At 39.2% G+C, this 14178-nt stretch overlaps 1 protein-coding gene across 9 annotated transcripts in view; it reads left to right on the forward strand.

Moving 5' to 3' along the window:
- The window catches only part of MYBPC1 (myosin binding protein C1), a 72330-nt gene that overhangs the window by 30406 nt on the left and 27746 nt on the right, over positions 1–14178 (forward strand). For all 9 annotated transcript variants that reach the window (XM_063395678.1, XM_063395685.1, XM_063395682.1 and 6 more), the window contains 9 exons: positions 1875–1979; positions 3292–3440; positions 3800–3917; positions 4726–4777; positions 6316–6372; positions 10174–10340; positions 11485–11617; positions 13204–13328; positions 14024–14129. In XM_063395678.1, the coding sequence (XP_063251748.1) occupies positions 1875–1979; positions 3292–3440; positions 3800–3917; positions 4726–4777; positions 6316–6372; positions 10174–10340; positions 11485–11617; positions 13204–13328; positions 14024–14129 (1012 nt within the window). The remainder of the gene's footprint in view (positions 1–1874; positions 1980–3291; positions 3441–3799; positions 3918–4725; positions 4778–6315; positions 6373–10173; positions 10341–11484; positions 11618–13203; positions 13329–14023; positions 14130–14178) is intronic.

A 14178-nucleotide genomic window follows, 5' to 3' on the forward strand; every position in this document is an offset into this window, starting at 1 on the left:
CAAAGGACGGTGGGGAAAACTTAGCAAAATCATCATAACCTCTTTCTTCCTACTCTGGCAGGTAACGCACATTGCACCCACTCTCCTGATTTCAGGATTTGCAGCCTCTGGAACACAATGAGCAGCTGGTACTTCAACCATGGCTATAGACCTGGCATAGCTGCCTATGCCAGCCCGCGTCAAACCCACCTTCCCTTCTGTTTGCTTAATAAATAGGAAAATATTAATATCTAAAGGTGACAATAATATTTAGGTGTTCTTTTTTGTGGTACCAAATTAATGACTCTGTGTAAGCTTTTTTCCATTTATTAATATCCTTTTTCCATTTCACCCCATGGCATGTTAGGTTTGTTACTGCACGTGACCAGATCCTATCATCACTTCATCGTCTTCCCACCAATAACCTTCACTTGTTCTCATGTTGTTTCCATACATTGCCATGTTATAGTGGTATAATCTAAACATTTAGATTATAGAGAGTATATATAGATATGTATCTATATATATTTGTGTTCATTTATGTCTGTGTAAATCATTTCATCTATGTGTGTAAATATGTGTACATACATGTGTGTATATACATGCAAGTCTTTACCAGTGAGAAATATTGTACAAGCAGGCATATGCAGAAGTGCTAAGCACTCCACCCACAATTGACTGAAACACAAAGATTTTATAGCAAAGCCATCTAGCATTTTGATACCTTTTTAAAATTCATAGTAGACTTTAGGATAAAAAACCCAATTTGTTTGTATTTTCCCATCATTGCCATGAGCTGTGTTGCATTTGTGGGTGGTAGAAATTTTCATGGGTAGAAAAGGTTCCCACAGCAGTAACCACTACATATCAGAAGAACTATTCTGACCTCTAACTTTAATTAATTTCCCCTCTGTACTGGCACTAACTCCTCAAAAAAATGGAGTGGTGGCATTTGGACTGCAGGTTGGAATATGAGACACACGCTTTGCCTCTCTGCAGAAAATGAGCAGAAAACAGACAGGCATTCACTGCCTTGCTCTCCTTGCACTTTCTGCTAGGAATCAGTTTTGACCATGGTTTTACCCAAGATGTAATGGCATAGCACAAAGCCTGGGCTGTTCAGATGACAAAAAGACCAGAAACACACAGCTGTCCTGGTGCAGTGCTCTGCCCTAGGGAGACCACTCATTTGCTGCTTCTCTCAGTACTGTTATTCCTTTTCAGTTCCAAAGTTCCAGTTTCCAGAAGAGAAGCTGTTGTGTCTGAGCATATGGCACAATCATTTCCATCTGACAAACTACTCTTTCCATAAAATCTCACATAAAATTCACATGGCAGCACATAGTATTGACCAATCCCCAAATTCTCTGCTTCTGTCATGGCAGAAAAGAAGAAAGTTCAGAAGTGAGTTTCATTCCTGCTCTACTTTGCAGACATAGAGGAAGAACCAGCTTGTACAATGGACTTAGTCTGGGTTGAGAAAGATTGACTGAAACCGTGTACCAAATGTGAAGATTTTTGTGCTTCTAGCTGTTTGTGTTTTCAGAACCTCCATCTCTTCTGAAAAACAAAGAGCTGACCTTTGTGCATCGCCTCTGTAAAGCACTCATGGTTGAATGCTAGTGCCATTCAAGTTGTTCAGTGCCTGTCCTGGCTCTCTTCCTCCCTGACAGTTTCATTTTCTGTCACCACAGAGGTAGTGTTCTTGCAGGAACTATACACAATGTGACAGCCAAGCAATGGATGTCAGTGTGAACAAAAGCTTACATGCCTTTCAGGACATCTGAAGAGAAAGGTGCTAGGGCTAGAGAGTTTAGGAAGTTCAGGTAAGTGTACTTTGGAGGGACTAAAACACCCTCAGATGACTGATATTTCCCCCTCTCTCTGCATCCCAGTATGGTCTCTTGGAGAAGGAGCTCCAGAAGAGTCAGAAAAACGTGACGACGCCCAAAGATCCACTTTATTCATCGAGAAACCTCAGAGCGGGACAGTGAGTGTTGGTAAGTGCCCAGGAACAAGATCAAAAGCCACTCCCAGAGACAGGGGCTGAGCTGGGAATGGTGTGTGCAGACTCTGTGGCACTCAGGTTCTGCCCTCAGCTGCAAGTACTACCCTGTCTTGGTTTGGAAAGACAGGTGTCTGTCAGGGAAAACTGGAGTTTCTCTTGGAATGGAGAATATAAGACCCCCCTCCCTCCAAATTATTGCAATTTTGCAATTAGGAGCTTTCAGGCAAAAATATGGGAATAGGAATAACAGTTCTTATAATAAAAATACAAATTCAGTAATTAAAAACAAAACCAATACACAAAAAAACCCAAAAAAAAAAAAAAAAAAAAAAAAAAAAAAAAAAGGCAACAAAACAAAAGTCCTAGAAAACCCTGACAGAGCCAGGAATATGACCTGACACCCTGTCAGCCAGGGTGTTGGAAGCAGTCCAAAGAAGTCCTCCTAGAGTGACAGATGTGGTTCCGTTGGGGTAGAGATGATCCTGTAGACAGGATTCAGTGGTGGTGAGATGAGTCCAGTCTTCCTCTGGGAATCCAGAGGAAAAGAGGATGCCTGGGGTCCCTGTGTCCCCACTTTTATCTGAGTAGGGAATGGTTGGCTCCTCCCCACTGTGTGGAGCATCTCACAATGCAATGGTGTAATGTCTCATGTCACTGGTGAGCCTTAATGGCCCATTAACAGAAGATATCCCCTGGAGGGTGGACAGTTGATGGAAGAGATAAGAAAAACTGCCCTACCTGGTTTTAACAGCTGGTCTATTATCAGAAGCCATCAGCCCTCCCCACCCCCGGAGTTACAAGAGATAAAGCAAAAAACAAACCATCTCCCAACTGCTTTCTACAGATAAAATAGAATACACATGTTTTTGGTTACATAACCCAAGACATACCTCTGGTTTTAGCTGAATGTGAACTCCACTCTGAAGGCAAAAGGAGTGTATGGAGAGACCCATACCCCAGTTGTTTAATTCAAGACAAGCTCAAAATCTAATAATTTACTGAGCATAATGGTAAGAGGTATAGTTTCTAGAGAAGAAAGTTGGTTATTGTGATACTGTTGGCTGTATTGTTATTGGTATATCAAGATCTCATGCAGGGTAGCAGCAGAAACCTTCCAGACCCAAAATCATTAACCTCTGCACCACTGCAGTACTTTCATAGTCTATGTGACTCCATCTGACTCTTAATGTTGTGGTAGAACACATGGGGGCTGAATGGAGCAGAAGTGCAATAAACTTGTAGAGATGCAACTGACCGACCACATGTTCCTCAACAGCTGCATTATTCTTTTCTCTTTCTGAAAGGTGGGAATATCACATTTATAGCCAAAGTAGAAGCCAAAGATCTTCTCCGAAAGCCAAATGTTAAGTGGTTTAAAGGAAAATGGATGGATCTGGCCAGTAAAGCAGGGAAGCATCTGCAGCTGAAGGAGTCCTTCGAGCGTCACACTAAGGTGTGTCTTTACTTCACCTTCTTGTGGGGGCAAAGCTCCAAAGAGAGCTTTAAGATCAATTTAAGACAACAGGTAGAAGTTCCAGAGCAGTGGAGTCTAACCCTGGCTTCCCCACACAGATTTCAGTGGTGATCTCTGACCCTCTACAGAAGCAGATTTTCTGCTCTCCTAGTGCAGGACAAGGAATGGAGGGGAAAATCAAAATTTTCCAATGCCATTTTTGGGTTCTGGTTTCTTTTCAAAGCCAATTATTTGAGTCATTCCTTGTTTCTGGTGCATGTCTGAAAGACTCATGTTTTAACTTCTGCTTTGTGCAAATTCATTCTCCGCATTAACAAACAACTATGTTTGATTTTTAGATTCATACATTTGAGATGCAGATCATCAAAGCTAAGGAAAACTATGCAGGGAACTATCGCTGTGAAGTATCTTATAAGGACAAATTTGACAGCTGCTCTTTTGACCTTGAGGTCACTGGTAAGGTTCCATTTGTATCTGTAAATATTTATAAGGATTTCTTTCTTTTTTATCTTTTGGTTTTTTTATTTGAAATGACACTTCATTTTGTTCAGACCCTTTAAATGAAATAATACTTAAAGTGAACATTTTTAGCACAGAGCTCAGGAATTTTCTTGTGTCTGTTGTTTATTGTCTGAATGAACACTGGGATAGATACCATGTGAGACATATATCCAAAAATTAGAAAAGCTGGCAGGCAAAACCAGTATTGAACTCAAATCAGGCTCTGGCACACAAAACCCAGTGCTTTGTGTGTGTGCTTAGAGGTCAGCAAGGTGGGGGCCAGCCTGGCTCCATCCATTCACTGGCTGTGGATCAGAACCATTTAATCTGATTCAGGCTGTCCCAAAGGGGTAATTCACACAAGGGCAATTCACTTGCCCCAAGAATCAACATGAGTCTGTAGCTGTAGAGGAGACAGCTCTCTCTCTCCTTCCTCTGATGCTGAGTGTGCAAGATGCCAGCAGGGAAGAAAACATAGGAAGTGAGAAGACAAAAAGTCCAGAGCCTGTGAATAAAGCAGGAAGGGAAACGGAGAGAAACATCAGAGAAACAGATTTCCTACACAGAACTGCAGAAAATACTTCAGAGAAATGGTACACTTAGCACTGAGCATCTTTGCAGGAATCAGAACCTAACTCTGAAGGGGAAGCACAGATGATGGTCACTTATCAGGAAACAGAAAAAATTTCATATTCCAAATCACACTGATTACATAAATGATTCAAATTATGTTTTTAATTCCTGTATTACTGTTATTTCTTAGAATCTTCCCAAGCTGCTCCATCCATTGACATCAGATCTGCTTTCAAGAGAAGGTAACTTCAGTGATCTTATAAAGCTCCTCAGTAATGGATACTGGTAGCATGCACAGAACTTGTGTCAGAAAATTGTATCAAGTACTTTATAAAACTGTTTTTGTAAATATAGACTCAAGAAATGGGATTTAGAGTAATTGGTGGTGGGTAGAATGAAATTGTTACAACACATAGATACTACATATGATATTAATTACCCCTGCTGTGAAATTACGAGTGTCATTAATTTAAAGGAAGATTGAATATTCAAGTCAATTAAATATATGTTTCTTTTGAGGTTTTTAAAAATGTATTTTCATTCACTAAAATATTTTACTGCATGTTTCCTGAAAGCTGTCAGCCACAATATGAAAGTTCCTGGTCCCAATCCTCCACTGATTAAAGGCAGAGAGAAAATTCACATTGATTTCAAGAAGACAGGATCTGGCTTTGTTACCTTACAGTAAACAGTAAATACCATCAGTAAGGGAAAACAACAAATAGTATAGTACAGAGAATGTGAGATAAAGCATTATATTTTAAGGTTTATAACCTTTCTGGTAAAGTAGCAATTCTAACCAGTATAGATGTCATCATTCTGTGATGAAATATATTAAAAATATATATAGAATGAAAATATTTTACAAACAGATAATGAATGCAATTTATCAATTTACAAGTAAAGCTTTAATTCAGAGATAACTGCTTTTATTTAAAGATAAATACAAAAGATATTACATCCAAGGTGTATTTCCTTCTGTAGCAAAATTTAAAAAAAACGCAATAACTACTCTGCCCAAATGGATGAAGCTATCTCAGTATTTTCTGATTTTCTAAGTAATATCATGCATGTAAAAGCTTGATTAAATATTGGCTTCATTTCAGTTAAAATCTGCACTGGTTTTCCCTTTTTATAAATATTTAGGGCATTTCTTTTGTCTACATGTGCTCTATGATTAGGTAATTCTGCTAAAGATCACATCATAGAAAGAAGTGCACCTTCATAGGACTGTGATTCTATCTGTAAAAATGGAAAATGTACCGTTTTATTCTTTTTTGTAAATGTTTTCTCCCTTCATTTAGAGGAAGGCTAAATCTTTAAGGTTAAGTACTTTTCAATCAGTATTTGACAGAGCTATGCATTGTTAAAGCATCACCTAGCAATGCAAATCTTTGTTTTGTATTCACAGCAAGAGATCAGCACAATCCCTTTGTTTTATCCACTATGGAAATGAAAAACAAAGCTGGTTGTGTTGTCTGGCTCCCATTTGTTTGTGTTACTGAAATCTAACACAAAACTTGGCAAATTTATGTACTCAGTTACAAAAATTTGCCATCAAAGTATAAGAAGAAGCAATACAAACCTTTGTGTTATTTTTCACAAGCACCTACAGAAGCATAATCCATGTGAAAAAGCATACAAGTTTGTGTTGATTTTATACAATTATTTGTGTGTCTGGACAGTGTTGGGTGTATGAGAAGTGTAGAGCGTTTGCAATGTGTGTTGTCTAAGTTCTCCTGTATTAAACAAAGATTTGATCTTTTTTTGTTAATAACAGCGGTGAAGGACAAGAGGATGCAGGAGAACTTGACTTTAGTGGTCTCCTGAAACGTAGGTGAGAACCAAGTGATGCAGTGAGCAGGTGTGGATTGCAAACCCTTAGGTTGGCACACAGAAACAGTCAGGTGTAGCATCAATAACTCCTTAAGAATTTTGTGGCCTTTCGACTTGTAAATGTTTCTAACTATTCTTATTCTCATAGTATAATATGCAAATTTTAGTTAATTTTACCTCTAATTGTGCAGAAAAGAAACCTCAGATCTGAGTGCGCTGAGATAAAAAAATGAGCCTCAGCCTAAAGAGACTAATAACATTTAGTTCACTTGCTATTTCTTTTGTGTTTGCATGGGAGGCAGAGGGGAGAAATTTCCTACGCAGGGATGAGCAGTACAGAAAATTGAGTCTGGTGCAAAAGTAAAAAAACTGGAAGGGTTAAATTTATCTCTGTGGATAAATCTTCACTTGATTTTATAAGCATTCTGATATGAAAACATCATATATCATGTTTTCAAGTCGTAGATATTGGTATAATTCTTTGTAGCATTTTTTTTTCAAATCTCTGCACAAATGCTCAGTGATATTTTAACTCAAATTTTTTGATGGAGAAAAACTGGGGTACCTGTTTCTCTCATTTGCCTTGCAGATCTGGTGTTACGATAGTTATGTCTCTAGTTATCTCAGATCTTAACCCCAGTTTAGTCTTTCACCAGATTAAGAAAAGATAGTTAATTCATCATCTTTTAAAATCAAGCAGAGAAATTCTGTATGCCGTGGAAATCAATGGCAGCTGATCACAGAGAACTGGAAAAGGAATTACATCCTTTATCTCATCTACCACTTACTCTGAAAGAGGAAAATCCACAGTATTAATTACATTAAAAGGTCACAATGGCTCATTGGGTATGAGGGTGAGGATAGCATTTAAGCAACTAAAGCACACAGGAAAAGCTGAAGCTGAAGCTGAAAGTAGACAAAGAATTACCCAGACCAATTCCAATCCACCAGGTCTTTGGTTTTTCAATCTTCTCATCCCTAATTAGGACCTTTAGTTTGTCTTTTCATCCTACTAATAAAACTTGCCATGCCCATTCTCATGACCACCTGTGTGGTGTTTCAGTACTAACATCAGAGTTGCATGTGAGAGTTCTTGGTGGTTTTGTGGAAAGATAAATGTGATTCAAGAGATATTATCACTTTACTAACAATTAATTCTTAAGATTTGTAAGATAAATACTGTACAGCCGTATAAACATGGTATATCTGTTGTGTGTTTAATGGATAAAGCAAATATTTAGTTTTTAGACACCATCATTTGACTTTGGTCAAATTGGTTCACCTTGCTTCAGGCCCTGAAATGCAACCTCATATATCTGAGCTTAATTGAATAAAATTGTTAATTAAGCCACAGTGTGGATAATAATATCCATGTGTGTGGATATTAACATCCATTATTACAAAGACAAATCCATGGTTTCATTTCAAATTTACAACAGGCAATGTTGGAGGTTCTCTTTAGTTTATGGTTGTATGACCAAGGAAAGACCTAGAACTTTTCCCTTTTGGTTCATACTACTTGAAACATGTTTTTTTTCTAAAAAAAAAACAAACAACAAACCTAAATGCATAGAATATACTGTCTATTTTCTAATTTTCTGCTGGTTGGCAGGCAGATGTGTCAACCCTTATCTCAGTAAGCCACACCATGAATGCTTTGTCAGTGCAGTGGATCAGTAGCAGCATGGAATTCCAAGAGGCACAACATCTGAAAACTGCTCAAATATTTAGGTCCTTAGGGTTTTGGTGGTTTTTTTGTGGGTTTTTTTTTTTTGTTTGTTTGGTTTGGTTTTTTGTTTTTGTGGGGGGTTTTTTGTGTGTGTTTTTTTTGGTTTTTTGTTGGTTTGGTTTGGTTTGGTTTTGGTTTTTTGGTGGGGTTTTTTTGGGTTTTTTTGTTTTTTGGTTATTTTGGTGGTGGTTTTTTTTGGTTGGTTGTTTTTTGGGTCGGTTTTTTTGTTTGTTTGGGCTGTGGGTTTTTTTGGTCGCTTGGGGTGGGTTTTTTTGGTGGTCATGGTGGTTTTTTGTTTTTTGTTGCTGTTGTTGGTTTTGGTTTTTTAAAGTACATCTTGCAACAAAATGCACATATTTAGGAAAGAGGTCTGAAGGTGATTTCGTGGCGTGGTCAGTCTGCTTAGGAAATACCATGCTTTGTTTGGCCTCTGGCCTCAGCTCAAACTACTGAGGTCTCCGAACAAAGTTGGCTTGCTCTAAGCATCAAAATATGTTCTCCAGTTATGCAAAAGGAGAACAAGCTTGAAACTGATTCTTTCATTCTGGCTGAAAACCGGGATCCTCATTCTCAACCTGCCTGATCTAAAGGGGAGCTTTATTTTGATTTCCAGAGTGCACATCTCCTTGGCATGGGCAGACACTGGTGAGCAGCCAGTCCTGGGAGAGGACAGTGCTGCCCCATGGGGGTCTCAGCTTTTACAGGTGTCTGAGGGCTGATCTCCATCTGCCCCACACAGAAGGAATCTCACTGAAGTGGCAGCACTTGCTGTGCAGTCACCCTCCGGAAAGCATGAACATGGATAAAAGGAACAAAATATAAAATTTTGTACCTGAGATTGTCTAACTTAGCACTGCAGCCTCGGAATTATTGTATTTGAAACACTACTCAGGGAGAACCTCTCTTACTTTTTAAAATAACAGACATATTATGAAAATTAATAAATGTCATGGACTAAACAGCAAAGTGGTTTCCATGGTTCCTCATCCAATCATGCAGAGATTCTCAGGGATCTTTAGTGCTATTTCTGTATATGTCAAAGAAATTCCTCTCTTAGACTCCATAAAGCTCAGCTATAACAGTGCCTCGCTGCAAAACTTGTTGGGTTTTTTTATTTCTCAAAAGTACTGATTTTATTATATAAGCTATATCAAATCAGAATGATTCTGATCTGATCCACATGATTTACAGTAAGAAAAATCTAGATTTCTTCTTCAATTCCAGTATTGTTCTAGCAGTTCACTTTTTTGAGCTACATTGTCAATCTGAAATGTTCTCATTTTCTGTAGGATGCTTCCATTATTCTATTATTTAATGGCTGCCATTAAAATAATTATACTTCTCTTTATTGGTTGTCTTAGCCTGGAGTTGCAGATAGTAAATACAGTATTGAAACTTCTGTGTAAAGGTGATTCCTCACACAGACCTCTGAAAACATTTCCTGCCCTTAAGACTGGGATACACATGGAAGCAAACAGATGCATCCTTCAAGTCCAAGCTCGTGTGGAAATCTCCAGTTCCTATTCATTTGACAACTTCAAGCAATGCTGAGAAGTACTGGTGTAACAGACACAGATTCTCCTGTATTTCAATGTCCTGTTGTTAGTCACCCCCAGAAGCAGTTACAAGGACTCGGGGTTTCAAAACATTTTTGTTTAATTTTGAAATGTACAGTTTAGACTCAGTGGTGCCATCATTAATTGTGATTGATTCCACTCAAATTACAGCAGGTGAAACTCATTTAAATGGGATTAGCCTGCATGGTATTACATTTTCAAACTGTACTTTTTTTAACCATCAAAGCAATATAAAAATTCCCATAACTGATCGTATCAGAAAAGGAAAAATTAAAACTTCCATTCAAATTCTGCCTTGAAGAAATGTAGAGTAAGGTGTGAATGTCATTGTGAGCTACTCCACCAATACTGAGTGAAATAAAAAGAATATGATGGCAGCCTTCAAATTTTTGTCAAAGCTTTTCTAGCCTCACCATAGATTCAGCTTCGCCTATTTTTTATGGTGTGATAAAGCCTCACTAACTCTTCTCCCATAATTTCACTTTGCTGACATCAGGGAGGTTAAGCAGCAAGAGGAGGAGCCTGAGGTGGACGTGTGGGATCTGCTGAAGAACGCGAACCCCAGCGAGTACGAGAAGATCGCCTTCCAGTACGGCATCACCGACCTGAGGGGGATGCTGAAGCGCCTGAAGCGCATGCGCAGGGAGGTCAAGAAGAGCGCAGGTATGGCTGTGGCACAACACTCCTCTGCTCGCTGGTCACACACAGCCCTTCACCTCAAAACACAGATAGGCTTCGCTTCCACACAAGGGAACTTCCACGCTGCAGCTCATCCCTGCAAGCAGTTAATCAGCAGGCAGCGTTGGTCCACCACGGTGGAAGTGTAAACGCCTTATCCAACTCAGTGCTTACCTAAAGCATCCTGCCCTCTCAGACAAACACTGGTTCCCTCTGGAACAATGTCCCCCAGGTGTGTGGAAAGGTGTTGCATGATCAAACAACACAGAAATTAGACCTTGTGTTACCATCAGTATCTTCTGCTCTCAACAGAGGCCACTCCAAGCACTTGCAGTGTTTGCTCTTCATAATCTCATTTTGCACTTAATCTCCATTGCTCAGAAATCCCAGCTGTACTACAGACCCTCCACCCTGCACTGCGTGATGACATTCGGGCCTGTCTTTCCCCATCTACCCTACTGAATAACATGAGAGATGTAATTACATATATCTATATCTATATCTATATCTATATCTATATCTATATCTATATCTATATCTATATCTATATATCTACATATATAAAAACCATGTATATGCCACAGAATATGTTTGTACACACATATAAATACAATACACTGCCATTATACTCTTGTGGCACCTGCTTGTTCCTGGACAGCATTTCAGAACTGGATGTAGTGTATACATTTGCTGTGCCACCAGTTTCCTGGAGGTGTCCTTGTTATGTGAGTGAAGTCCTCCACAAATCCAGCTGTAATCCAGCTGCCTGATACACTCTCTCTCCTCATCCATTAAATCACCTCATAACATATATTATGGTACTAAACATTCATTTTTTTTCTATTTATGTATTAAATTTGGTGCATCTACCTGGTCCTATTTGGAATACTGTCACACTGCAAAGTCTTGTACAGATACCAGCTTGAACTTGGTCGGGATAACCAGATCTGCACAGCTTTGTGCTTATTCTAATGTTTCTAGATGATTCCATGCAGACCAGTGTGAGAATATGCATAACTTTGTGTTCATATATTCTGACAGCTTTGATGAGATTTATGCAATGTCATTTCAGCATCCATATCCTTGTTTTCTGATCTTATTTTATAATAACACTTGGCTTCCACAACAGCTTTTGCCAAAGGCCTTGATCCTGCATACCAGGTGGACAAAGGAGGTAAAGTAAGGTTCATGGTGGAGCTAGCAGATCCAACAGTGGAACTCAAGTGGTATAAAAATGGCCAAGAAATACGACCAAGTGCAAAGTAAGTGATCTTAGCATATGTAAGCAATAAAATGGATACACATGTACTCCCTTGACAAGTGTGTTGCATAGATCTCTCTCTTTGCTCAAGTTGCACAAAATAATTTTATTTCTGGATTTCAATAGATGTGAAGGGTGTGCAAATGATGCTATATTGCTCAGGACCAGAAAAGTCCACTGTAGGCTAAATGTAATATAGATTGCCTCCTTAATCTCAAGACAGAAGTAGCACAATTTCCTACTCAGTAGATTTTCAAAAATCAGGAGGCAGTGGGAGTAAATAAATCACTTGCCCTTGGTCCTGTGTCTGGAGGTAGACACAATCTTTCTACAGTAATTGTGTGATAAGAGCAGAGATGTTGACATCACATACCTGGCTCATAAACCACCCAAGAAAAAGGGTGTGAGGTTTGTCTCAGCTTCCAGTACCCTGTTAACTTTGACACACTGAAGTCAACAACCTGCACTGTCAGTTATGAGCAACAGGTCTAGTGTACACAAGCTCCTTCACCTGCACCACCTGCATACTGGTTTATTCTCTGGCATTTCCTAGAAGAAGTGCAGGTGCAGACATTTGAGTACATGCAGAGCAATGCCTGGAAGTTGAGCCCAGTCCTTTTTGTGGGCACAACCAGATCTTACAACCTGCTGCAGAAAACCCCATTCCACAGTCAGATACACCTGGGAAAGATGTGCATAACAATGTAATGTTCCTCAAATGCTTCTCAGCAGCACAAATTCCTAGACAAATTTTCCTCTGACCATTTTTTTTTAAAACGTGATTAACAAAGCCTCTTACAGTAATGGGGTAGATTTCCTTCATTCTGTTGAAATCAGTAAAGGATTTTAGTTTAAACTCCTGATTACAAAAAAACCAAAATGGATAATGGAGTACCTTTTTTTAGCCCCTATATCATGCCCCGCATGAGCAATTCAGAGGTGTTTTGCAGGCAGCTCTGTGGATTCCTCTCCAGCAGGAGGGGCTGGATTGAGTGCTCCAGTGCATTTCTACCAGGCTGCTGAAGCAGCTGTCAGATGCTAACGAGCTTTGGTCATTTCAAACCTGGAACAGAGCTAAACTGGTGACATAAAGGTGAAAGGCTGTATATCCCATTACCAAAACCCCATATCCCATTACTGATATCTTGTGCCATCTGGCCTACCAATAATATTAACTTCTTTGCTTTGGCTATTATTACACTTCACAAAAATGTTGGAATGAGTGATGGTGTCCTCTTACTGGTTATTTTCAGCTTTACTCATCTAAAGTTTCAGACTCCATTTTATTTGCCATCATTTGACTCCAGTTTCTCTCTTTTTTTTTTTTTCTTTTAATTTCTTTTTTTCATATTACCCAGACCTGGGATCTTGGAACAGCAGCAGCTCATTGTCACTCTACACCACAGCTCTTTTTTTTCTAGAAGTCTATGCCAGCTCTGTTGAAACTTGAAATTGCTTCAAGGATAATTTTCCCAGTGTAAACCCCAGAATTTTTGCCTCTAAAATTACCTACAACACTTTCTACATAAAACAAAAGGGGTCCAGAAGTTTTGCTAACGTGTGTTTGCTGCATTCCTGTCCAAACAGATACATTTTTGAGCACAAAGGTAACCAGCGAATTTTATTCATCAATAATTGCACCATGGCAGACGATGCTCGCTATTATGTAACAGCTGGTGATGAGAAATGCTCCACAGAACTGTTTGTGAGAGGTAACTATGCCAGCTTCATGCTGCTTTACCCACCCTAAATTGATGTAGCTTCTTTGGCTGCAACAGAAATGAAGAGGGAGGCTCTGGTTTGGTATATTTTTGAATTTGTATCAGCAGCTGTTAGGATCACTTGGTATTTCTGTGATCCCTGGCCTTTTTTTTCCCTCATCCTGTATTTATCCAATAGTGAAAAGGCTGAAATGTGGGTGTAGTCGACTTGATAGTGTGCATTAGGATCTACTGGGGCTATGGTGCCCTTCAAAATTTTAAGCCATATTGGAGACCTGTGTGTCACAGCACTGGCTTCCCCTAACACCACATTTGGTATCTAAAGACTCTGGTATTGTCCATGTGCCCTCAGATTGGGCTTTCTTAGAAGCCAGTTTTCATTCCATTTGTGCTGATTTGAGGGAAGACTCTATCAACAGTCATGAATGGGAAGCTTCACTCTCTTTGCTCCCATGGTGTTGATTACCAAAGCAAAACAGATATTAATATGAAGAAATGTCATTCTTATTTTGCAAATTTTCTGCTAATATTCTAAAGAGCAACAGCTTCTCAGATTTAAGGCAGAAAAGGCTGCACTGATACTCAGAACTTGAAAGTTATATTGCCTTCTACAGCATGACTTAGAAAATCTCTTTCACTTGGCTTCCTCTCTCAGACTGTAAATCTGTAATTTTTTCTTTCCAAAGATCCCCCGATTCTGGTGACCAAAGGCCTGGAGGATACCAGCACCTATGTTGGTGAACGAGTAGAGCTGAGCTGTGAAGTGTCTGAGGAGAATGCAAACGTGAAATGGTAAGACATGCTTTGGACAGCTTCCATGAAAATAAAACCCAGAAGCTTT

This window comes from Prinia subflava, chromosome 4 (genome assembly GCF_021018805.1).
Source record: "Prinia subflava isolate CZ2003 ecotype Zambia chromosome 4, Cam_Psub_1.2, whole genome shotgun sequence".
In the NCBI taxonomy this organism is placed as follows: domain Eukaryota; kingdom Metazoa; phylum Chordata; class Aves; order Passeriformes; family Cisticolidae; genus Prinia; species Prinia subflava.